The following is a 26,734-nucleotide window of genomic DNA, read 5'->3' as shown; positions in this document are numbered from 1 at the left end:
GCACCAGTTCTGCCACTGTCTTCACTGTTCCCCTAAGGGAGCTTGCCAGTTTGGGATTACAGCTGTTGAGAATGCGACCAACCAACTCAGTTTCCTCCAAGTCTGGCTTCCAGCGCAGACATAGGGCACGATAGTCATAGGCGAAGTCAAGGATTCGCTCGTCAGGCAGCTGGACTCTGGAGCAGAGTCGGTCTTCCCCTTCGGTCTGGAAGTCAGATGGCAGAAAGGCTTGACGGAAGACAGTCTTGAACTGTTCCCAGGAGTGGATTCCCTTGCGCTCTGCAACCCACCAGCTCTTTGCTGAGCCTTTCAGCACACTGGACATGGTTGCCAGGATCTGATTTGGTGTCATGGGTCGTAGCGCTAGGAATTCATCACATTTGTCCAGGAAGTCAATGGCATCGCTGCTGGCCTCCCTGCCAAACTCTGGGAAGTTGATTTTAATGGGCAGCTTTGCTTGGGAAAGACTTCCTTCAGTTCTGGAGCCATGGTAATCAGCAGACCCACCATCAAAGGAGAATTGTTGTGGTGCAGACCGCTTTCTAGAGGAGAGAGACGGCAAAGAAAGTGGTAGACGAGGGGTGCTGGTCTTTTTGAAGAGTTTCTTCAGCTCTTCTCCCCACAGCACATCGCGGCGTTTCAGGCACTTCACCACTTCCAGATCCATTTCGTCAAGGGCCTCTTGCCTTCGATTCTCCATATCTGTGAAGCGTCCTTCGATGTAACCTCGCAGGACCTGTTCACGATTAATGCTGCTCTCCTGTAACTCAGACAGCTGTGTTTCCAGTTGCTCAACACGGTCAGTGAGATGGGAACAGTACTCAGTCAATTGCCCTATCACAACACTGTCAGTAAGGTTCCCTTCATCATCATCGCCTCCAGAAAGATCTGCCCCTTCCTGTGTAATGTACAGGTCACTAATGCGGGTTGTTATCTCTGTGATAGGCTCTCTGATAGTCACATGGGGTCTATCTCCAATCTCAGAGAAGTTTAGCGAAGTCAAGGTCTGATTTTCCATTTCTGACATTAAGTTCCCAACAATTTAAACTGATGAATTTAGATTTGAATTTAATGACACAAAGGGTCCCCGTACGGGCCACCAATTCTGTAACGATCACTCTGCACAACTGAGAAGCAGTTGCACTGTCCTCCCTAAGGAGATACTACTGGCCCTATTCCTATAGCTAAATAAGTCAGCAAGAGTGACAGACAGCAAAAGCAGGGACGTCAGAGGTGTCAATTTCAAGAACAATCGGTTTATTATTGTGAACAATAATGTCAACAAATGAAAAAATGAACAAATGAATGAAATGAATAATGATAAGAAAGTAATTCAAATAATTGCAGGTAACAGGTAAGAAATAAGATGGTACAGATGTAGGGACAAACAGAAGGCTAAACAGATTCACAAAGTAGAAAATGAATGGTGTCCGGAGGGTCTCCAATAAACCCACACTCACAAACACAACACACACAGATAGACAAAAGATGGTGGGAGAATGACAGGTAGGCCCAACAAGTCCAGTAATAGCAGGGTAATTGAAATCCATACAAAGTAACAAAATAACAAAAAAATACAGGAAACAAAGTATCAAATTAAAGTAGAAAAAATCCAAACAAAAAAGAAATGATCTCACCCACAAATAAGGCAGTCCAGCAAAGTGTCCCGAAATGATGGTTATTGTAGAAGGTTGAAAACATTGAGTACGTTGAAATTGTTGAGACTGTCCAGTAGTGTTGAGTTGAATGGTGAACAGTTGTTTTGAAAAAATCAGGAGGATCAGGAAAAAATGGAGGCTGTCACACATAAAACAACAAACACTAAACAGACCTAGAAAAACAGCTAAACTTAAACAAGTAACAGTGAAAACAAAAAGAGCAGTTTAGATAAAGCGCAGCAACAAAAGAAAATAAACGGATGCACTGGAATTATCTAAAGATGTTAATGGATTCACTGAAATTTAAGTAGAGAAAATGCTGTAGTTAAATGGATTCCTCTGAGAAAGGGAGTCCCCCTCAGGCCTGATTAGCCAGCTTTAATACAACTGCTGGCTACTAAGGAGCTCTGAGATTGGAGGGGAGGAAATCTGAATGAGCCAATGGGGAGAGAGGATGAACAGAGGGTGGTTGCAAGGAACTATGGGAAATGAAGTTTTGACCTGGCCAGGCTACTGACCCTAATTAAAGGGACAGGTGGGTGAGACTTACACCCACATTATGTAGCATGGGAATTGCTACATATTCCCCCCCCCCACACTGGAGGTGCAAGGGACGAACGCCATAGTAGCGTTTTAAATTAACAATATTGACGGTATCCTCTTTGAAATAATCTGGCTCCCCCCACTTGACTTTGTAGTTGTTGGGTCCAAGTCTCTTGGTTACAAGAGCTGGCCCAAACCATTTAGGGGCAAGTTTTGCGGAAAACTTCCCAGAGGCATCAGATAAGGGGTGAGATCTTATCCAGACTAACTCACCTTCTTCATACTGACAGTGTGCTCTCCGGGCATTGTAATTCCGAGCTTGCCGTTTTTGAGCTTTGGCAACGTGATCCCTCACCTCTTCGGCAATCTGCTGCTGGCGATCTAGCAGTTGGTAGGGATCGGTGGATGGAGCAGGAGCAACAGCGATTAATCGGTCCAATGGGCCTCTGATGGTCCTTCCGAGCGCTAGTACTGCAGGAGAGAAGCCAGTGGTTTCATGTTTGGCGGTGTTGAGGGCGAAACGAAACTCGGGTAGCCACTGATCCCACAGCTGATGGTTTTTCCCGACGAAAGATGCAACCATGGTCTTTAAGGTGCGGTTCACGCGTTCTGTCAGGTTGGTCTGTGGGTGGTAGCTGGTGGTGAGTTTTTGTACGACTCCCCAGGTCTTGCACACCTCTGCGAGTAACTGGCTCGTGAACTGAGGTCCACGGTCTGAAAGAATGTGTTGCGGTGTTCCCCATCGAGTGAATATTTCCTGCGTCAAAATGTTCACAATTTTGGTGGTCTTACTGTCCCGCAATGGAAACAGCTCAACCCACTTTGTGAAGTAATCAACAATGACCAGGATGTAAGTGTTACCTTTTTTACTTCTTGGGAAAGGTCCCATTAGGTCCAGACCCAGCATCTCTCCGGGCTCCTTCACAGTAGTGGACTGGAGTTGACCTGCAGGTTTGGTGTTGGACGGTTTGTACTTCTGGCAGGTTTGACACTCCTTTATGTGGTGCCATGTATCTTTACGGATGGAGGGCCACCATGCAACCTCCAGCATGCGCAACAGGGTCTTCATCCTGCCCAGGTGACCTCCCAAAGGGTTGTCATGGTAGTAGTGGAGGAAGGAATCCGTCAGCTGTTCCGGAATAACCAGCTGGTATCGGAATCCTTGTTTAGGAATAGGCACCCGGCGATACACAAGTCCCTGCTGTTGGATGAAGGAGATGCGGTTATCCTTGGCAGTATTGGAAGCAATGTCATTGATGATGTCAGAGATAGCTGGGTCTTTGGACTGAGCGGCCGCAATCTGGTCCATGGTGGTGGGAAGATCCATGCTACTCGCAGGGGCATTGCTAGCACACACTGACGCAGAAGGAGTTGAAGGTGGTACAAGTGGAGCTCTGGAGAGTGCATCAGGTACAAGATTCAGACTACCTTTCCTGTAAATAACGGTAAAAGTGAATTGTTGTAGGCGAAGAGTCCAGCGGGTCAGTCTGGAAGAGGTTTTTGGGTTGTTGAATGCCCAGGAGAGTGCAGCGTGGTCAGTGACAACCTCAAACTCCACCCCCTCCAGATAATGCCGCCATTTTTCTACTGCCCACACAACAGCGAAACACTCCTTTTCGGATGTGGAGTAGTTTTTTTCGGCAGAGTTCAGTAATTTGGAGGCGTAGGCTATTACCTTCTCATCATCTCCTTCTAGCTGAGTCAGAACCGCTCCAAGTCCTACATCGCTGGCATCAGTAAAGACTCGGAACGTCTTGTTGATGTCCGGGTGAGCGAGGACTGGAGGACTGATCAAAGCTTCTTGGAGGAGTTTGAAACTCTTCTGGCACTCTCCTGTCCATTTCCAGGGGACATCTTTCTTTTTCAAGTTGTTAAGTGGGGCAGCAATATCCGCAAACCTGGGGATGTACTTGTGGTACCACCCTGCCAAACCTAGGAACCGTTGAACCTCCTTCAAGTTGGTAGGAATGGGATATTCCTGGATGGCTTGGAGCTTGTGGGGATCAGCAGCTACACCCTCACCTGAAACCACATGACCAAGGAAATGGAGAGTGTGTTTAAAGAAGTGGCATTTTTTGAGATTGAGAGTAAGACGGGCCAGATGAAGTTTGTGGAAGACAGCTTCGAGGTCTTGAAGATGCTGTGCGGAGTTTGGTGAATAGACAATGATGTCATCTATGTAGACGAAACAGATCTTCCCTCGGAGGTCTCCTAACACTCTCTCCATCAGCCGTTGAAAAGTGGCTGCAGCATTTTTTAACCCAAATGGCATTACATTAAATTGATAAAAACCAAAGGGTGTGGTAAACGCAGTCTTCGCTCTACTTCCTGAGTCCATCGCCACTTGCCAGTAACCCGAGCGTAGATCAAGGGAACTGAATACCGCAGCACCACTCAGGGACTCCAGGATGTCATGAATGAGGGGCATGGGATATGCATCAAAGACAGTCTTTGCATTCAGCTTTCTGTAGTCCACACAGAACCTGTAACCACCATCTTTCTTCTCTGTGAGCACCACTGGAGAGGACCATGGGGAGTTAGATGGTTCTATAACTCCGTCCAGCAGCATGTCTTGGACGTGTTCCTTGATTAAAGCCTTCTTCAGTGGAGACGCTCTATACAGTCGACCCCGAACAGGGACTTCGTCCTCAGTGGAGATGGAGTGACGGGTGACTGTTGTCATTCCCAACTTATCAGTGCAGACTGAAGACCACTTTTGCTGGAGGTTCTGGAGTTGTTGCTCGACAGGAGATGGTTCAGCTGAGGTGATGGTCATGGTCACCTTCGCCGGTTGGCATGGCTTTGGATCAGAGGTGGTAGGTGGCTGGCAAGATGTATGGAAGTAGAGGCTGACACTCGATAAGGACCTGTCCCAGGAAGCTTCCCCCTCATACCGTGGCAAAAAAGGATGGTAGGAGAAATCCTTCTGATGTTTGACACCATACTGCCTATTGACAATGTCAATCTGGGTATGAGTTTTCTCCAAGAAATCCAAGCCTAGAACAAGGGGAAACGTCAGGTGATGATCCTGTAGGACATATGTGCCTAGAAACCAGATCTCTCCGTGGAGAAGGTAAGTGAGGCGAACTTGACCTTTGGCCTGGTGTGACTGTCCATCCGCCAGCATGAAATACTGGTCCTGTGCAGACTCCAGCTCTTCCCCTGGATGAGCGATCTTCCTCCAGAGACTCTCTCTCATCAGAGTGAAGGTGCTCCCAGTGTCCAGGACTGCAGGCCCTTGGAGCCCTCGAACGCCTACATCCACGATCAGCAGAGTCAGGCTTGCAGCAGGAACTATATTTTTCTTCTCCTGGCTTCTCACCATGCTGACCTCTGCCGGCTTCTTCGTAGCTCCTTTATGGCTCTTCTTGTCCTGAACGGCTTTGCTGGAGTTTGACTTGACCCAGTATTCCCGCTGAGCAGCGTTGTCTCTCTCCACCTGGGTCCCGATGCGCACCAGTTCTGCCACTGTCTTCACTGTTCCCCTAAGGGAGCTTGCCAGTTTGGGATTACAGCTGTTGAGAATGCGACCAACCAACTCAGTTTCCTCCAAGTCTGGCTTCCAGCGCAGACATAGGGCACGATAGTCATAGGCGAAGTCAAGGATTCGCTCGTCAGGCAGCTGGACTCTGGAGCAGAGTCGGTCTTCCCCTTCGGTCTGGAAGTCAGATGGCAGAAAGGCTTGACGGAAGACAGTCTTGAACTGTTCCCAGGAGTGGATTCCCTTGCGCTCTGCAACCCACCAGCTCTTTGCTGAGCCTTTCAGCACACTGGACATGGTTGCCAGGATCTGATTTGGTGTCATGGGTCGTAGCGCTAGGAATTCATCACATTTGTCCAGGAAGTCAATGGCATCGCTGCTGGCCTCCCTGCCAAACTCTGGGAAGTTGATTTTAATGGGCAGCTTTGCTTGGGAAAGACTTCCTTCAGTTCTGGAGCCATGGTAATCAGCAGACCCACCATCAAAGGAGAATTGTTGTGGTGCAGACCGCTTTCTAGAGGAGAGAGACGGCAAAGAAAGTGGTAGACGAGGGGTGCTGGTCTTTTTGAAGAGTTTCTTCAGCTCTTCTCCCCACAGCACATCGCGGCGTTTCAGGCACTTCACCACTTCCAGATCCATTTCGTCAAGGGCCTCTTGCCTTCGATTCTCCATATCTGTGAAGCGTCCTTCGATGTAACCTCGCAGGACCTGTTCACGATTAATGCTGCTCTCCTGTAACTCAGACAGCTGTGTTTCCAGTTGCTCAACACGGTCAGTGAGATGGGAACAGTACTCAGTCAATTGCCCTATCACAACACTGTCAGTAAGGTTCCCTTCATCATCATCGCCTCCAGAAAGATCTGCCCCTTCCTGTGTAATGTACAGGTCACTAATGCGGGTTGTTATCTCTGTGATAGGCTCTCTGATAGTCACATGGGGTCTATCTCCAATCTCAGAGAAGTTTAGCGAAGTCAAGGTCTGATTTTCCATTTCTGACATTAAGTTCCCAACAATTTAAACTGATGAATTTAGATTTGAATTTAATGACACAAAGGGTCCCCGTACGGGCCACCAATTCTGTAACGATCACTCTGCACAACTGAGAAGCAGTTGCACTGTCCTCCCTAAGGAGATACTACTGGCCCTATTCCTATAGCTAAATAAGTCAGCAAGAGTGACAGACAGCAAAAGCAGGGACGTCAGAGGTGTCAATTTCAAGAACAATCGGTTTATTATTGTGAACAATAATGTCAACAAATGAAAAAATGAACAAATGAATGAAATGAATAATGATAAGAAAGTAATTCAAATAATTGCAGGTAACAGGTAAGAAATAAGATGGTACAGATGTAGGGACAAACAGAAGGCTAAACAGATTCACAAAGTAGAAAATGAATGGTGTCCGGAGGGTCTCCAATAAACCCACACTCACAAACACAACACACACAGATAGACAAAAGATGGTGGGAGAATGACAGGTAGGCCCAACAAGTCCAGTAATAGCAGGGTAATTGAAATCCATACAAAGTAACAAAATAACAAAAAAATACAGGAAACAAAGTATCAAATTAAAGTAGAAAAAATCCAAACAAAAAAGAAATGATCTCACCCACAAATAAGGCAGTCCAGCAAAGTGTCCCGAAATGATGGTTATTGTAGAAGGTTGAAAACATTGAGTACGTTGAAATTGTTGAGACTGTCCAGTAGTGTTGAGTTGAATGGTGAACAGTTGTTTTGAAAAAATCAGGAGGATCAGGAAAAAATGGAGGCTGTCACACATAAAACAACAAACACTAAACAGACCTAGAAAAACAGCTAAACTTAAACAAGTAACAGTGAAAACAAAAAGAGCAGTTTAGATAAAGCGCAGCAACAAAAGAAAATAAACGGATGCACTGGAATTATCTAAAGATGTTAATGGATTCACTGAAATTTAAGTAGAGAAAATGCTGTAGTTAAATGGATTCCTCTGAGAAAGGGAGTCCCCCTCAGGCCTGATTAGCCAGCTTTAATACAACTGCTGGCTACTAAGGAGCTCTGAGATTGGAGGGGAGGAAATCTGAATGAGCCAATGGGGAGAGAGGATGAACAGAGGGTGGTTGCAAGGAACTATGGGAAATGAAGTTTTGACCTGGCCAGGCTACTGACCCTAATTAAAGGGACAGGTGGGTGAGACTTACACCCACATTATGTAGCATGGGAATTGCTACATGCTATACAGGCACAAAAGTGTAGTTTTGAAAGACACACATTTTACAGCGTTTTCTTTATTTTTTATATCTGGTACCGCATTAGGCTAAAGAAAGTTCTCAGTTATGCTAAAGAAATCTGTTCACACTTCCTAGGTCAGTAGTATCGTCCGAGCCAGCCATGATAAATACCAGAGGCACTTGTGTTCCCTCCTCTAAAAATTTTTAAACATTAGAAAAAAAAAGGATGAGGACATTATTACACATTGCTTATTTAAATACAAAAGTTTAATCAACAGGTTTTCTTTCTGAATAAGATACTATTAGAGAATTGGGAGCGCCTGGGGTTCGAAATTTGCAGGACCTGCGTGGTTTTGTACAGTGCAAATAAGTAGATTTTTTATATATTTTTTTTTAATATAAAACAATAGAAGAAACGCAGCAGTGTCAGTATATTTGTTGTAGACACTACACTTCGATTCAAATCCTTATGGATCAAAACGTGAATTTTAACAGAGATGCCACTATCCAAATACAGAGAAGACAAGAGTGCTTGCACACATAAAAAGTGTTGTGTGCTATTAATTATAAAATCACATTCAGCAATAAAAGGAGCTTAAGATTGGAGTGGATTTAGTCTCTGCTATCCACAGAGACTCAGGTGGATAATCGCAGAGACTCAGGTGGATAATCACAGAGACTCAGGTGGATAATCGCAGAGACTCAGGTGGATAATCGCAGAGACTCAGGTGGATAATCGCAGAGACTCGGGTGGATAATCGCAGAGACTCGGGTGGATAATCGCAGAGACTCAGGTGGATAATCGCAGAGACTCAGGTGGATAATCGCAGAGACTCAGGTGGATAATCACAGAGACTCGGGTGGATAATCGCAGAGACTCAGGTGGATAATCACAGAGACTCAGGTGGATAATCACAGAGACTCGGGTGGATAATCGCAGAGACTCAGGTGGATAATCGCAGAGACTCAGGTGGATAATCGCAGAGACTCAGGTGGATAATCACAGAGACTCGGGTGGATAATCGCAGAGACTCGGGTGGATAATCGCAGAGACTCGGGTGGATAATCGCAGAGACTCAGGTGGATAATCACAGAGACTCAGGTGGATAATCGCAGAGACTCAGGTGGATAATCACAGAGACTCAGGTGGATAATCAGAGACTCAGGTGGATAATCACAGAGACTCGGGTGGATAATCACAGAGACTCAGGTGGATAATCGCAGAGACTCGGGTGGATAATCAGAGACTCAGGTGGATAATCACAGAGACTCAGGTGGATAATCACAGAGACTCAGGTGGATAATCACAGAGACTCAGGTGGATAATCACAGACTCAGGTGGATGATCAGAGACTCAGGTGGATAATCACAGAGACTCGGGTGGATAATCACAGAGACTCAGGTGGATAATCACAGAGACTCAGGTGGATAATCACAGAGACTCGGGTGGATAATCACAGAGACTCGGGTGGATAATCACAGAGACTCAGGTGGATAATCACAGAGACTCAGGTGGATAATCACAGAGACTCAGGTGGATAATCACAGAGACTCAGGTGGATAATCACAGAGACTCAGGTGGATAATCACAGAGACTCAGGTGGATAATCACAGAGACTCAGGTGGATAATCACAGAGACTCAGGTGGATAATCACAGAGACTCAGGTGGATAATCACAGAGACTCAGGTGGATAATCACAGAGACTCAGGTGGATAATCACAGAGACTCGGGTGGATAATCACAGAGACTCAGGTGGATAATCACAGAGACTCAGGTGGATAATCACAGAGACTCAGACTCAGGTGGATAATCACAGAGACTCAGGTGGATAATCACAGAGACTCAGACTCAGGTGGATAATCACAGAGACTCAGGTGGATAATCGCAGAGACTCAGGTGGATAATCACAGAGACTCAGGTGGATAATCACAGAGACTCAGGTGGATAATCACAGAGACTCGGGTGGATAATCACAGAGACTCGGGTGGATAATCACAGAGACTCAGGTGGATAATCACAGAGACTCAGGTGGATAATCACAGAGACTCAGGTGGATAATCACAGAGACTCAGGTGGATAATCACAGAGACTCAGGTGGATAATCACAGAGACTCAGGTGGATAATCACAGAGACTCAGGTGGATAATCACAGAGACTCAGGTGGATAATCACAGAGACTCAGGTGGATAATCACAGAGACTCAGGTGGATAATCACAGAGACTCAGGTGGATAATCACAGAGACTCGGGTGGATAATCACAGAGACTCAGGTGGATAATCACAGAGACTCAGGTGGATAATCACAGAGACTCAGACTCAGGTGGATAATCACAGAGACTCAGGTGGATAATCACAGAGACTCAGACTCAGGTGGATAATCACAGAGACTCAGGTGGATAATCGCAGAGACTCAGGTGGATAATCGCAGAGACTCAGGTGGATAATCACAGAGACTCAGGTGGATAATCACAGAGACTCAGGTGGATAATCGCAGAGACTCAGGTGGATAATCGCAGAGACTCAGGTGGATAATCGCAGAGACTCAGGTGGATAATCGCAGAGACTCAGGTGGATTATCATTGTATTTATCTTGCTCTTAATTGTATTAATACTTGTACTGTGATTCTTGAAATGTATTTTTGTTTACGACTGTAAGTCGCCCTGGATAAGGACATCTGCTAAGAAACAAATAATAATAATAATAATAATAATAATAATAATAATAATTATCAACTCTAGATATTGTAATCTATGTATACAAGGGAAGAGTCTAGGAAAGACTCAACACAAATGGAGTTACAGGAGATATTTATACAGGATTTTTACAAGCTTGAAGACAAGGTGTGTTTAATGCATTTTACAGCTGTGATACCAGAAAGTTCAGCCGGACAACACGTAGGGTATAACCCAAGATCTGATCAAATCAGAGCCATTGTTATCAGAGGTGGCCTAGACATGGGGTGTAATGTTATTCAGAAGCTTGAGGGGTAACAGTTACCCTTCGCTGATGTAATCACTGTCTGCTGCAGACTGAAAAGCATTTCGTATTCAGTTAATGCTTTTCAGTCTAGTTGTAAGCAGATCCTAACCAACCATCCCACTTCAAAAGTTTCTAAATACACCAGATCGGATATTCCGGTTTTATTTCTGAGTGTTACACACGCACAACGAGGGATGAAATGCCTTGTATTTTGCTGCAAAAGTGCAAAAGGGCCTAAATAGAGAACTGGAATGAGTTAAAATCGGATAGGCCAGGTTCTAGTGCATCGTTTCTGCTGTGGAGGGTGCAGGTGGCTGAGAGAAAATAAACAGGAATGTGTCTTACCAGGGCCAGACATGCTTCACTGCGCGAGAGTCAGCCTGCCTCCTCACTGGTCCAGAGGTTACTAGGAGACGAGAGAGAGAGAGAGGGGGGGGTTACACTCTGAAAACAGTCCAGGCAATACCCCAGGGGGTTACTCGCTGGCTACACCAAGTCGAAATATTCCTGCTTACAATGTCAGCTGTGAATCACTCCAAACAGCAAGGCGAGGCGAGGCGAGGCGAGGCGAGGGAAAACTCCCATCGGCTTTCAGTGAATTAAGAGAGGAAAACAAACTTAAGAAAACCCTGCAGTCCTTTGTTTTAATTTAGAACAATTATTTTACCCTTGATTTTCTCCCAATTTGGAACGCCCAATGATTATTATTATTATTATTATTATTATTATTATTATCACTCCTCAGTGGGCGTCCTCCAATCCCACGAGCCAATGGGAGTCTTTTTACACCCAGGAACTCGACAGCAGATGCCCGCAGGTTACCAGCCTGTGGAGAACAGTGACCAGCCCAGCAAATCTCTGCCCCCAAGCTCACTCACCTGGCCTGCAGGGGGCGCCGCAGAGCGATGAGGAGAAACAGTCTAAGCCAGATCCCACCTCCCCAACTCCCAGGAGTGTCAAAGCCAACACGGAGCCCCCCCCCCCCCCCCCAGAGTCCCCAGCGAAGACCGGCTGTCTCACACAACCAGGATTGGAACTTGCGATCGCTGGTTGTGTGACTCACCCTGCACACCGCCAGGTGAGCCACTCAGAGACCCCTCCCACAGTCCTTTGTGATTAATGCTGATCAACCCCAGGGTCTATTACAATTATAGCAGAATTGTTTGCTGAAAATTACAAATGCAATTACAGTGCTGCTTGGTTCAATTAGTTACAATTATGCTACAGTAAATATACTAAAAAGTATCAAACAACTACACACAAGTTTAATACAGAAACATACTAGAGAACTTAGGATGCTCCAGACAAGCTCAAAAACTATTTGAAAAAGTTTGCCATTTATTTGACAAGCTCAGAGGCAGGTGTGAGGGTGCAGTTTGAAAATCTATTTTAGATCAGACATCTCAATTTTAAACTTCCTATACAGCTCTGGTCAAAAGTTTCGCATCACCTATAATTTTAGGATTGAGACATAATTTAAAAAAATGAACATAAATTTAGATTTTTTTACTTAACATCATGCAATCACTGAAACTACAAAATGATCTTGCAAAAGTCTACCGGAAACCATAATAGCAGTACAGTAGTATTTCACGTTAGATTTCGAAATGCCACATTTTTCATTAAGTATATGGGAAAACTACAAAGCGGTGTGTAATTCAATATGTTAACAAGGTAACATTATTCAGCAGGTTTCATTCGACCTTATGAAGCAAAATTAATTCAATCTACAAGGTGATGCAAAACATTTGGCCACAGCTGTACATAGGAAACTTAACATGCTACCATTATAAACACAGTGACAGAAGAGGATTGAGAAATGAGAAGAATCCGAGAGAGGGAGGTGGAGAGCACTGCTGCTTTTGATGTGAAACGGCGCTATTGCATTTAACAGACGCGTTTCAATGCTCTGCAGATCAGAAAAATGAATTGGGGAATCCCTCAAAAATGCAGTGGAACAGCCAAGCCCCACGGCATTATCTCTCTGCAGGGCTCTGGAGCTCAAATCCAGCTCCAGCTGCTCCCACAACACACGACAGCGGGCAGGTAACCATGCACCTGTAACTCTATACCACACAAAGAGACAGGCAGCGAGGCGCAGGCAGGGCTCTCACACACCCAAACACAGCTGCTGGCTTCAAACCCCCACAGTGTCTAACAGCAGTCAAGCAGGCACGCCAATGATCTGGCGACCGCCTTTAATCAGGGAGATAAAACTACACCCAATTAGAACACAAGAAGACCCTTCACAGAAGAGAGGATCCCAGTGATTCAGCATCAGCAACGCGGCTAGGTAACCCATTCCATCCCCTCCATAATCTTAGCTCGCTTATGCTTTTAGGTCTGGTCTGGCTGCTCCAGATTATTATTATTATTATTTATTATTATTATTATTATTTATTTCTTAGCAGATGCCCTTATCCAGGGCGACTTACAATTGTTACAAGATATCACATTATTTTTACATACAATTACCCATTTATACAGTTGGGTTTTTACTGGAGCAATCTAGGTAAAGTACCTTGCTCAAGGGTACAGCAGCAGTGTCCCCCCACCTGGGATTGAACCCACGACCCACCGGTCAAGAGTCCAGAGCCCTCACCACTACTCCCACACTGCTGCCCAGTTCTTTCTGTGTTACGGAGGGAGCAGAATTGAACACAGTCCCGTGTCACCAGTGTGTCACACACCCTCGTCAGAACCTCCTTCGATTTGTACTTTTATGGCTGCAGACCTCACATTCAAAGCGATGTGACTCCAGGTGCACTGTTGTAACCTGATCACCTGCTGTTTTAAGCTACTCCGAAGTGAACAGCCCAGTTGATTAAAATGTCAGATGGCTTCCTTGGTTAACTTTAGTCATGGGACACACAGGCGGATTTCTGCAACCCGAAGAGAGACAGTTTAGGATTTCCTGTGGATTGTGAAACCATCCGACAAAGAAGCTGCGATGAAGGCTTCTTACACAGAGCGTGTCTTCATCACTCAGACAACTCTTACAGAAATACTGCTGATAATCTGATACGACTAGCATATGCAACCCATGTTTTGTCTAGTGCCTTCAACTGTGTTAGTGAGGTCAAACTAGAAGAGACTGAGTCAAGCAGACCAGCGTTTGGGCTCTAGTGCCTTCATCAGTGTTATTGAAACTAAACTGAGTCAAGCAGACCAGCGTTTGGGCTCCAGTGCCTTCATCAGTGTTATTGAAACTAAACTGAGTCAAGCAGACCAGCGTTTGGGCTCTAGTGCCTTCATCAGTGTTATTGAAACTAAACTGAGTCAAGCAGACCAGCGTTTGGGCTCCAGTGCCTTCATCAGTGTTATTGAAACTAAACTGAGTCAAGCAGACCAGCGTTTGGGCTCTAGTGCCTTCATCAGTGTTATTGAAACTAGAAGAGACCGAGTCAAGCAGACCAGCGTTTGGGCTCTAGTGCCTTCATCAGTGTTATTGAAACTAGAAGAGACCGAGTCAAGCAGACCAGCGTTTGGGCTCCATTTCCTTCATCCATTGTTATAGTATGCTGATACATTGTACACTACTGAAACTTTTGAAACTATGCAAGTCTGAGCATGTTTCTCCCTCCCTCCCAGACACTGACATTTGTGCTGAATTGTGTGCTGGTGTTTGTGTTGTGGATTACACCAATGCCCACTGTCTGTCTGTCTGTCTGTCTGTCTGGGGGCTGTGTTGAGACCACTCACCAAACTCATTCGTGGCCTGAGCAGACTGGAACCCAGGACTCCAGAGGCCGGTTAAAAACAAGAATGAGAAGCTAGGGAGGGAATTAGCACACTGTCTGTCTGTGCCACCAAGCCCCCCGTTTCTGTTTTCGACATCCCTAGTGTAATTAACAAAGTTTTAAGATTGCATTGTCTATATACTGTAACTGAAGCCCTTTGAGAATGTAAAATCAACGACGTCTGCCGAGCGATACTGTCGGTGAGAGCGAAGTAAACACAGACTAAGATATTTTACAAGAGCGTGATTGTGGAGGGTACTGGTGTTTTTTTTAAAAAAAGATTCGTATTTAACTAAACTTAACTTACGGGGCGTTTAAATTGAAGTGAGGTTTGTATTTCCGTGAAGTTGCCATCGTTTTCAAAACGGAAAAAACTAAAGAAGAAAAAAATAAATGGAAATTAAGCCGTCCAAAAAAAAAAAACGTGGCTTTGTTTTGACAATTTCTTACTGAAGCGAAACCAAATTCGATTTAGACCGTTTGGCAAAAGGATAGAACAACTATCAGAAAATATATTTAAAAGAACCGATCACTCGTCGTGCTCAGCTCAGAATATTTATTGTTCTCTGTAAAGCTGACGCCCTCATTTTTATATTATTTAGGGTACGATAGAGAACTACCATTAAGAGCTAGTACAGCCGCCATTTTCTGCATTTTTCTTTTAAAAAAAAACGCAATTCTCTTATCAACAACAAATATTGCTCGAGTGTTGTTTCCTCTGTACCGTACTCTTCAGACTTCCCCCCCTCGACAAATAAATCCCCCCCAAAGGACTCTGTTTATTTCTGCGGTTGCTGAATTTTATCTTTTAAATCGTGATAATAAACTTCTCGTTGTCCTGGGAGTTTAGCTCATAGTAAATACGTTTTTTTGTTTGTTATCACATATTTATACTTAAGAACGCATTTATTATTATTATTATTATTATTATTATTATTATTATTATTATTATTATTATTCAGAGGGGGAAAAAAACACGCAGCCTCTCCTGCTTGAAACCAAACTACAACAACAAACACACAACAGCGACTAGCCTACGTGTCGTGTTGTTTTCTTACCTTTAAAAGACGAACGCCGACAAATAATTTTCCCCCAAAACCAGATCAAGCCCGTCCGGCGGCAGCTGATGTCTTTTGTTGAAATGTGAAAGATTTTGACAAGACACCGAAACAAAAACGACCTCGCTGAACTTCCCCCTCCCTCTCAGTGCTTGCGTGTTTATGTTTTGAGTCACACGATATTCATTAAGCACGGTTTTTTTTTGGAGGGGGGTGGTGAGTTACTGCTGGAAATTCACCCTTATCTCTGTAACATTTAAACGACACCTCCTCTCTCTTTTTATTTCTCAAATGACCCAGAGGACCAAGAGGGGTCGTGAAGCGACAGCAGACGATCAGCCAGGGAATAAATCAGTCAGGAATACCATTAAATGCATTTATCATACCAATGCCTTTATTTAAACGCGACCACAGACAAGTTCGGCAAATATACCTTCACCCATTAAAAAAGCAAACAGCACCTTGTGGGGTCTAGGCCAGATCAGGACAAACGGTGAAGGTACAGAAAATAGGAGGCACTTTTTTACACAGAGAATCGTGAGGGTCTGGAACCAACTCCCCAGTAATGTTGTTGAAGCTGACACCCGGGATCCTTCAAGAAGCTGCTTGATGAGATTGATGATAAATGCATGGCCATGGGGAAAAGCATGTGAAAACTGCAAAATCACTGTGCAAATTTACTGCAGAAACTTTTATAGGGGTCTGCTTAGAATGCGGTGAGACAGAAGAGATAGATCCTAATGGTGAGGCATCTTGCAATAGCTATGAGATTTATATACTATATTGAAAATGTTTCACAAATGGAGATTAGATAAAGGGGCATTCAGAACAGAAAATAGGAGGCACTTTTTTACACAGAGAATTGTGGGGGTCTGGAACCCCCAGTAATGTTGTTGAAGCTGACACCCTGGGATCCTTCAAGAAGCTGCTTGATGAGATTCTGGGATCAATAAGCTACTAACAACCAAACGAGCAAGATGGGCTGAATGACCTCCTCTCGTTTGTAAACTTTCTTATGTTCTTAAGATCTTAATAAAGTGGACAGGCAGTTTGTCACGGTTTCACGAATGGTTTAATGCGTGTTTTGCCAGTTTATTGATGAGCTCCTGATAAACTTGGCATTTTGTCACAATTTTATTTAAAAATTACAAGTTTTTTTTAAAAAAAAAAACTGCATTCAGGGATTGATTCTATTTAGAAGTCAGGTTTGGGTGTATTCTAGACGGCTTCATTACAAACCTTCCCCAGTACAGAAAAAGACTCAGAAAACGCAGGTCAGGGTGTCTAAATGTCAAAACACACCCGTACATAATTCTAATTATGTTCATATATTTAGAAGCACTGTATAATATTATAATCTATGTTTAGGCACGTTATACCAACACTCTGAGTTATAAACTCCAGCACAAGTCTGCGGTGTCTTTTTAAATGCAAATCCCATTTTATGTTGAAATGAATGACGCTATTGTCCCTGCCTGACCTATAATATCTAGTATCTAATTCTGCTCCAGGCTAGATTCAGTTCTTTCAGCCTCTCTTCAAAGCTCATCCCAGTCAGCCCTGGGATTAGTCTAGTTGCTGTTCGCCGGACTCTCTCCAGGACCACAATGTCCCTTTGGTGCTGTGTTGACCAGACTCGGACCCAGTACTCTAAGTGTGGTCTCACCAGCGTATTACAAATAGTTCTGTGCTTTCATTTGAGCTTCGTAAGTCATGGCTTGGGGGTCCGGTGGTTAAAGAAAGGGTCTTGATACCAGGAGGTTCAAATCCCGGCTCAGCCACTGACTCCCTGTGTGTGTGTGTGTGTGTGTGTGTGTGTGTGCGACCCTGAGCAAGTCACTGAACCTCTTTGTGCTCCGTCCTTCAGATGAGACGCAAAACAAACGAGGTCCTATTGGAAGTGACTCTGCAGCAGCATCAGCAGCAGCAGTTGTTGATGATGCATCGTTCACTCTCTGTAAATCGCTTTGGATAAAAGTGTCTTCTAAATAATGAGGATTATTATAATTATAGGGGTGTTTTTTTTACCTACAGTGGATGTGTGTTTCTGATAGCTCTGGCGTGGGCTGCGTGGAACATGTTGCTACAGTAAGGTCTGTTTGAGGGAGTGCTGAGTGAAGCAGACCGTGCAGGTGTGGTTGGAAAGTGTTAGTCACAAAGCAGTGTTACAGATGAACACCCCATCCCGCTGACAACACGGAATGCTGTTATTCCAGGAGATCGCAAGATTCCGGGCTGTAACTTTCCCGAAGGAACACGGGCTGCTCATCTCTTTCACTTCCAGAGGAAATCCCTTACAATATATACCTGTCATAACAGCACAGCAAAGTGAAGGACAGCCCAGCGTAGAGAGGCGGACGCTCTCTGTCGTCGCCGGTGTTTGGCTCCCCCTGGTGGTAGTCTGAGGAACTTGTATGTTTAATAAAAATAACATCACAGTTACCGAAGCGGCGTGTAACTCGATATGTTAACGTGACGTGATTCAGCAGGTTTCATTCGACTTTATGAAGCAGAATGTGTTCATTCGAGAGGGGGGTGATGATGCTAAAACCTTTGACCGGAGCTGTATGATTCATTCTCAGGCTTGTTAAGCAAAAACAGCCCTGAGGTCGAAATCGATTGAGTTATTAATACATATTGTATATATATTTATTAAATCTATTGGAAAGCACTGGAGATGAATATAAACAGAGCTAGGCGATAGAACGCGTAAGACCTCGATGTGTAAGACCTCGATGAGGCGTCAGAGCAAAGTTTAAACAGTACGAGGGATAACTGTATTCTTAAGTTATGTACAAATATATAATTGTGGCAGACGGACGGCAAAGGCACAGAGACACAGACAGGGTTTCATCACAGTGGGATACGCGGTTTTGCAGAAACAGTGTATGCAAAATTGTGAAGTGTGATACACGTGCTTGTATGACCGCTTGTGTTATCTCTCGTTTGCTGGTCTTTTATGAGGGTTTCCTACCAGTTCCAACCTACGGCCACTAGGTGGCAGTATTACACAATACATTATACAGAGCGCCCCTGAACGCAATATAAGAGCGTGTAGATAACGGATAAGAATCTATAAAGGACGAAACTCTATGGAAAAACGAGATAATTCTTTGAATGACATTTTTATAGTGATGTTCAGCTGTGGCCAGAAGTTTTGCATCACCCTCTATATAGAATTAACTAATTGTGCTTCATAAAGTCGAATGAAACCTGCTGCATAATGTTCCGTTAACATATTGAATTGCACGCCACTTTGTAGTTTTTCCCACATAACGAAAAATGAGACAAACAATGTAATAATGTGACATTTCGAAATCTAACATGAAATACTACTGTACTGTTATTATGGCTTCCGGTGTAGACTTTTTTGCAGCTTCTTTGATGACATGACGTTAAATAAAATATCGAAATTATGTTCATTTTTTTTTTTAAGTATGTCTCAATCCTAATATTATAGGTGATGCAAAACACACAGCGTCACAGGAGGGGAGGAGCGGGTTCGATAGCCGGGTCTTCAGAGAATATTTCCAGCTGCAGCCTGACCAAATCTTGAAACTGGGGCTGACCGACAGACAGACAGACAGACAGACAGTCCCAATTGAAATTGATCTCAGATCCGCTGCTGATGGAAATGAACAAGTCTGATTTCAAACCCACTCCCAGTGGCGGATGGAAATGTGGCATTAAACTGCATTTTGGGAAGTCAATGTAACCGAGTCAAGCAGACCAGCGTTAGGGCTCTAGTGCCTTCATCAGTGTTATTGAAACTAGAAGAGACTGAGTCAAGCAGACCAGCGTTTGGGCTCTAGTGCCTTCATCAGCGTTATTGAAACTAGAAGAGACCGAGTCAAGCAGACCAGCGTTTGGGCTCTAGTGCCTTCATCAGTGTTATTGAAACTAGAAGAGACTGAGTCAAGCAGACCAGCGTTTGGGCTCTAGTGCCTTCATCAGCGTTATTGAAACTAGAAGAGAATGAGTCAAGCAGACCAGCGTTTGGGCTCTAGTGCCTTCATCAGCGTTATTGAAACTAGAAGAGACTGAGTCAAGCAGACCAGCGTTTGGGCTCTAGTGCCTTCATCAGCGTTATTGAAACTAGAAGAGACTGAGTCAAGCAGACCAGCGTTTGGGCTCTAGTGCCTTCATCAGCGTTATTGAAACTAGAAGAGACTGAGTCAAGCAGACCAGCGTTTGGGCTTAGTGCCTTCATCAGTGTTATTGAAACTAGAAGAGACTGAGTCAAGCAGACCAGTGTTTGGGCTCTAGTGCCTTCATCAGTGTGATTGAAACTAGAAGAAAATGAAACGCTGGTCTGCTTGACTCGGTGCTAAAGATTCATCCCAGTTTCATGAGTGTTTCTCCTGATACATGACATTTGAATGCCCGCCTGCACTGTATCCCCTGCAGGGATAATAAGGACATGTAATATGAAGTCCCTGCCTCTTTAAGATTGATCTAATAGAGAGGAGAGTAAAAGCTGACAGGGATACTGGCTGTGCCTCTTTTGCTGGACGGAGCCCTCCCATAGGGCAGCGAAATGTCAGCTCTAATGACCTTGTCAATTCAGCTAGTTGTTTCATTATAATTTAGGAGAAACTGTCCTTTCTTTAATTACGAGAGATCAGTCACCTCGCTTTTTATTTTAACCCTTGAGATGCTCTCTCTGTAAGAGAGCTAAAGGCAATGTTTCCTGTGGAAGTGGTTTCACCTTTAATTGAACTACCATAGGATACATAAGTTCATTTTAAACACACACACATATCTATCTATCTATCTATCTATCTATCTATCTATCTATCTATCTATCTATCTATCTCAAAGAGCCAGCTGCCTAATGTTTCGATATGTTGTACATATCTTTTATATATCTCTTATAGATCTCTTTTTTATATATCTTTTACATAGTGTGGAGTAGTGGTGAGGGCTCTGGACTCTTGACCGGAGGGTCGTTGGTTCAATCCCAGGTGGGGGACACTGCTGCTGTACCCTTGAGCAAGGTACTTTACCTAGATTGCTCCAATGAAAAACCCAACTGTATAAATGGGTAATTGTATGTAAAAATAATGTGATATCTTGTAACAATTGTAAGTTGCCCTGGATAAGGGTGTCTGCTAAGAAATAATGAGAGAGAGAGAGAGAGAGAGAGAGAGAGAGAGAGAGAGAGAGAGAGAGAGAGAGAGAGAGAGAGAGAGAGAGAGAGAGAGAGTATGTGTGTGTATATACTGTATATGCATATATATATATATATATATATATATATATATATATATATATATATATATATATAGGAGGCTGTGTGGTCCAGTGGTTAAAGAAAAGGGCTTGTAACCAGGAGGTCCCCGGTTCAAATCTCACCTCAGCCACTGACTCATTGTGTGACCCTGAGCAAGTCACTTAACCTCCTTGTGCTCCGTCTTTCGGGTGAGACGGAATTGTAAGTGACTCTGCAGCTGATGCATAGTTCACACACCCTAGTCTCTGTAAGTCGCCTTGGATAAAGGCGTCTGCTAAATAAACTAATAATAATATATGCATATGTATTTTTTCTGGATGTATAGTATTTGCTGCACTATTGAGATATACCTGTGCTGGCTCTGTGGACTCAAAGTGAAGAAACTAAATTATCCCATTGTTCTTGTCTGCATGTGAATCGATTCTTATCTAGACCACTTTCTGCAATGTGCTCCTACTTTGCATCCATTTTTCTAATGCCAGCACCATCTTTACAGCGCTTCTGTGTCCAGCGAGTTGTCGAGCATCGGGAGGTCGATATTAAAAGGCTGGCGCTCGCTCTAAAAACGAATGCCAAGCGGGAGACAACGACCTTACGAATGCCAACGCTCCTGTCTGCAAACACATCTGCCATTAGGCTCGGGCTGCAGGGCTGAGCTGTTTAAATTGCGATAATGCTGCTGGCAGTGAAAAGAGGTCATTAAAATGTTTTAATTATCTCCTGAACTGTATCGTTCTGATAACTCTTGTTGCGTTAACCGTAAAAGTTAGGTCTAAATTGAACGTGTTGAATGACATAAATACAGGTGGTGGTCTGATTTTTTCAAAGAAAAATGTATTTGGTACTTTAAAGAGGAACCAGTGATAATATTGTGTTGATAAAGGGGTTAGGGATGGATTCTGAAGCTGAAGGAACAGGTTTCAGGAGACGAGGTTTCAGGCCGCTGCACAGTACACCAGGGGAGGCTTGGGGTTTTGATAAAGTGACTTCAGACTAAAGCCGAGGGAAGATGAAGGCACTTTTTCAGGAACAGTGGCTTGAAACCTGGTTCCAGGAGACCACCAGGAGACCTGGTTTGAGTTTGCTGTTTCAAACCCCGTGTCTCCCTGCCTGGTGTGCCGTGCAGTGGCCTGAAACCAAGTTTTAAGCAGCAACCAAGTTCTAAGTTCTAGCCAGCAGTGTTGAGTAGTGGTGAGGGCTCTGGACTCTTGACCGGAGAGTCGTGGGTTCAATCCCAGGTGGGGGGACACTGCTGCTGTACCCTTGAGCAAGGTACTTTACCTAGATTGCTCCAGTAAAAACCCAACTGTATAAATGGGTAATTGTATGTAAAAATAATGTGATATCTTGTAGCAATTGTCCTGGATAAGGGCGTCTGCTAAGAAATAATGTTCCCTCAGTTTAAGTGTTAAGGGGAATGGATTCTAAAGCTCCAGTAAGTTTTGCTGAACAGCAGCCCCCTCCCCCTGCAGTGAGGTCAGGTGAAGAGGCAGCTTCACGGCTTGTCTTCATTACTCCCTCCTCGGGTCTCTGGATGCCTCTGGCTGTAATTAACATTACCCAGCCTGCGCCTGATTGACATGAGAGCGTCAGCGCTGCCATCAGGCACCACGCTGGGCTGCTATAAACGGCAGCGTGGGGTCCTCCTGCAGCAACTGTCCTGCTGGGAGGAAACGGGGAGCGGCCCAGTGGGGTTCAACACCCCCTCCCCTCCCCTCTCCACACTAAAGTGAAGTTCCTAATTGTAATAATTCAGGTAAAAAGATCTGTGAGTTTCTAACAGTTTACAGTTTTGATTGTGAAAGAAAGATTTCAAAAGTGACATTCAAAGTTTATTTAACCAGCTAATTTTGAGGATACTTTGGAGATGTCCGTACATCCGTCCGTCTGCATATCATGTTGTTTTTTTATATGCTTTACCAGACCTCTCTGTGCTTTACAATGCTTCCCTATGCTTTACCAGACCTCTCTGTGCTTTACGATGCTTCCCTATGCTTTACCACACCTCTGTGCTTTACAATGCTTCCCTATGCTTTACCATACCTCTCTGTGCTTTACAATGCTTCCCTATGCTTTACCACACCTCTCTGTGCTTTACAATGCTTCCCTATGCTTTACCAGACCTCTCTGTGCTTTACAATGCTTCCCTATGCTTTACCATACCTCTCTGTACTTTACAATGCTTCCCTATGCTTTACCACACCTCTCTGTGCTTTACAATGCTTCCCTATGCTTTACCACACCTCTCTGTGCTTTACAATGCTTCCCTATGCTTTACCAGACCTCTCTGTGCTTTACAATACTTCCCTATGCTTTACCACACCTCTCTGTGCTTTACAATGCTTCCCTATGCTTTACCAGACCTCTCTGTGCTTTACAATGCTTCCCTATGCTTTACCAGACCTCTCTGTGCTTTACAATGCTTCTCTAAAGCACAGAGATGTATGGTAAAGTCATTCTGAATAATTATGCACCCTAGTTATTATTTATTTCTTAGCAGACGCCCTTATCCAGGGTGACTTACAATTGTTACAAGATATCACACTATTTTTATATACAATTACCCATTTATACAGCTGGGTTTTTACTGGAGCAATCTAGGTAAAGTACCTTGCTCAAGGGTACAGCAGCAGTGTCCCCCACCTGGGATTGAACCCACGACCCTCCGGTCAAGAGTCCAGAGCCCCTAACCACTACTCCACACTGCTGCCCGGTTGAAAGCATTATGAATAAACACGCTGTCCAAATAAATATTAACAGCGCTGGATAATATTTCTCCCCTCCAAAGGTTTACAGCAGTATCCCAGAATCCTCTCTTGCAGAAAATAAATTCCACATCAACATAATCAAACAAAACTATACTGGGTCACGTCAGACGCCCAATAGCAATCCGCAGAGCTTAAACCATGAGTACATTTTAACAGATCTAATCTAATCCAGACTCACAATCCCAGGTGAATATGCATGTTTGATCTCTTTCAGGTATACACATCCTTACCAAAATGTCAAGTTCGTTGTACGTCACACATTTTCCCACATAAAACCGCTTAGTAGTAACGTGATTAAGGAGAAGCTCTTGAGAATATCAAGGGGATCTAGGGGGGTGTCGGTCTGTCTGTTCCACGCATGTATAAGTGCTTCCTACCTTCCTTTCTAAAGTCTCTGTTCCCCTCTCGTCCTGCTCTCTGTGCTAAATCTGAGTCTTGGGTTTAACTTTATTTATTTTAATTAAGATTTTAGAAACTTCACTCGAGTCCCCCTCTTTCTCTTCTCTGTCCCAGGCTGAGAAGCGTTTTTAGCCTGACCTCGTGGGATCCGCCTAGTCCTCTGCTCCATCTCCGCTGCAAGGATGTGACACCGTATTCTAGGTGGGGTCTGACTAGAGTCTTGGGCTACTACTAGAAGATTTACGGTAACAGAGATATTAATAATACTTCCCAATCAAAACGAATTAGCTTAAGAGTCACTTTCAGTTATTAGCAAAAGAACTACAAAGGTCAGACACACTCCCACCCCTCCCTGCCCCCATCCCCGATGAGCTGCCCCCCTTCTGCCCCTCTCTGATGAGCTGCCCCCCTCCCTGCCCCTCTCTCCAATGGGCTGCCCCCCTCCCTGCCCCTCTCTCAGATGGGCTGCCCCCCTCCCTGCCCCTTTCCGATGGGCTGTCCCCCTCCTGCCCCTCTCTCCAATGGGCTGCCCCTCGCTCCACCTGTCTCTCCGATGGGCTGCCCCCCTCCTGCCCCTCTCTGATTGGATACCCCCCCTCCCTCCAGGTATATAAGGTTCTGCGGTGTTTGGCGTGGAGCTGTGTCAGTGCTGCTCTCTGAAGATGATGCTGTGTTCTCAGCTGCAGATCCTGCTGGTGGCCGTGTCTGTGTCAGTGCTGCTGGCCCGGGCTAGTGGAGCCCTGCAGAGCGATAGGCTGGCTGAGCTACTGAGGACTGACTTACCCGAGGAAAAAGAGGTGAGAGACGAGAGTCTGTCTGCCTGTCTGTCTATTCACCTGTCTGTCTGCCTGTCTGTCTATTCATCTGTCTCTGTCTGTCTGTCTGTCTATTCACCTGTCTGTCTGCCTGTCTGTCTATTCATCTGTCTGTCTGTTATTATTATTATTAGTTTATTTAGCAGACGCCTTTATCCAAGGCTAGGGTGTGTGAACTATGCATCAGCTGCAGAGTCACTTACAATTACATCTCACCTGAAAGACGGAGCACAAGGAGGTGACGTGACTTGCTCAGGGTCACACAATGAGTCAGTGGCTGAGGTGGGATTTGAACCGGGGACCTCCTGGTTACAAGTCCTTTTCTTTAACCACTGGACCACACAGCCTGTCTGTCTGTCGGTCGGTCTGTTCATCTGTCTGTCTATCTGCCTGTGTTTGTCTGCTTTTATATGTGTGTAACTGTTTGTGTGTGTCTGTCTGTCTCTGTTTATCATGCTACCTGGTTTGCCATGTTTGTTAATATGCTTTATCACACCTCTCTGTGCTTCACCGTGCTTTATTACACTTTGCAATGCTTTTACTATACAAATATATTTTCAAATATTTAAATTTGTTAACTTCTTCACTATGTTATTTGGCATAATGAGATTCAATTATTATTACAAGATGACATGGTGTGTATTTGTGAAAATATCTGCACAGTAAATATGTGTTTGAATATATTTTGTTATATAATTGATGAAAACAAATATATAGTGCAGCAGTGTGGAGTAGTGGTTAGTGCTCTGGACTCTGGACCGGAGGGTCGTGGGTTCAATCCCAGGTGGGGGGGACACTGCTGCTGTACCCTTGAGCAAGGTACTTTACCTAGATTGCTGCAGTAAAAACCCAACTGTATAAATGGGTAATTGTATGTAAAAAAATGTGTGTAAAAAATAATGTAATTGTATGTAAAAATAATATCTTGTTGCAAGTGATATCTTGCAACAATTGTAAGTCGCCCTGGCTAAGGACATCTGCTATAAAATCTATATCTATGCTAAAATAACCCGAGGATCTGTTTCCCAGTAAATTATAATACATTTCATCCGTCCTGTAACCTCTCCTGTGGTCTCTGTTCCTGTTAGGAGTTCTCCCGCATCTCGCTTCTGAAAATGTTTTCAGATCTCCTAAAGCCAGAGAACGCCATCCTCCCCGCCGAGGACTCTGGGATACGAAGGGATGCGACACGTCAGCTCCCCGCGCCGCAGCGCGACCGCAAAGCCGGCTGCAAGAACTTCTTCTGGAAGACGTTCACGTCGTGTTAATCCGCGGGGACAAAAGTAGTCCCTGTGACCTCACGATGACCCCACCCTCCCGTCTGTTAAACCTACCTGTATATAAAATGTACTCACTCGCAGGAACAAAACGTGGATATGAATGTGTAATAAAGATATGAGAATACTGCCTTTTATTTGTTAATGAATTAAATAACAGATCTGTTTCAGTGTTAATATGGGTCTTTTATTTGTTGACTGCAATGGAAACGCGATACTCGGAGCCTGTATTCAGTAGTAAGGACACCCTGTGCAGTCCTAAACGAATCTCTATTAAATTACCTTACAAGCCTGACAGATTGGGGCTGTGTCGACTGGAGGATCAGCGAAACGTACGCTGGTGTAGACGAAGCTATCGTTTTGTGAAAATTAGCAATTCCCGAATTTGGGTCCTGGGTTCCAATCTGGGGGGCTAGGACAGGACAGGACAGGACAGAGAGACAGACACAAACATTAGTGTAATCCATGCCAGCACACTTGTCGCAGGACTGAATCTGTGTTGCTCGTGGTTTTTTAAAATCCAGGGAAGAAAACGGATCAATGGATTTTAAATCATTGGGTAGCCCTCCT

General features: G+C 44.4%; 2 protein-coding genes across 2 annotated transcripts in view; one reads left to right on the top strand and one right to left on the bottom strand.

The window, feature by feature from the left end:
* The window catches only part of LOC117404603 (phospholipid scramblase 2-like), a 34,318-nt gene extending 18,369 nt beyond the window's left edge, over positions 1-15,949 (bottom strand). The window contains exons 1-2 of the mRNA XM_059015309.1: positions 15,673-15,949; positions 11,220-11,280 (exon numbers count right to left, since the gene is read on the bottom strand). Coding sequence (XP_058871292.1) covers positions 11,220-11,232 — 13 coding nt within the window. The 5' untranslated portion in view covers positions 11,233-11,280; positions 15,673-15,949. The remainder of the gene's footprint in view (positions 1-11,219; positions 11,281-15,672) is intronic.
* Positions 15,950-24,722: 8,773 nt separating this feature from the next.
* LOC131721945 (somatostatin-1-like) lies at positions 24,723-26,526 on the top strand. The gene is made up of 2 exons (XM_059015312.1): positions 24,723-24,869; positions 25,976-26,526. Exons 1-2 carry the CDS (start codon positions 24,735-24,737, stop codon positions 26,153-26,155), a joined length of 315 nt encoding a protein of 104 aa, XP_058871295.1. The 5' UTR covers positions 24,723-24,734; the 3' UTR covers positions 26,156-26,526.
* The last annotated feature ends 208 nt before the right edge of the window (positions 26,527-26,734 follow it).

This window comes from Acipenser ruthenus, chromosome 50, assembly GCF_902713425.1.
Source record: "Acipenser ruthenus chromosome 50, fAciRut3.2 maternal haplotype, whole genome shotgun sequence".
Taxonomy (NCBI): Eukaryota; Metazoa; Chordata; class Actinopteri; order Acipenseriformes; family Acipenseridae; genus Acipenser; species Acipenser ruthenus.
This window is presented reverse-complemented; position numbering and strand designations above follow the sequence as displayed.

Coding starts and splice junctions, on each gene's coding strand:
- LOC131721945 (XM_059015312.1), top strand. CDS start 24,735: ATGATGCTGTGTTCTCAGCTGCAGATCCTGCTGGTGGCCGTGTCTGTG. Junction 24,870..25,975: donor ACTTACCCGAGGAAAAAGAG/GTGAGAGACGAG, acceptor TGTTCCTGTTAG/GAGTTCTCCCGCATCTCGCT.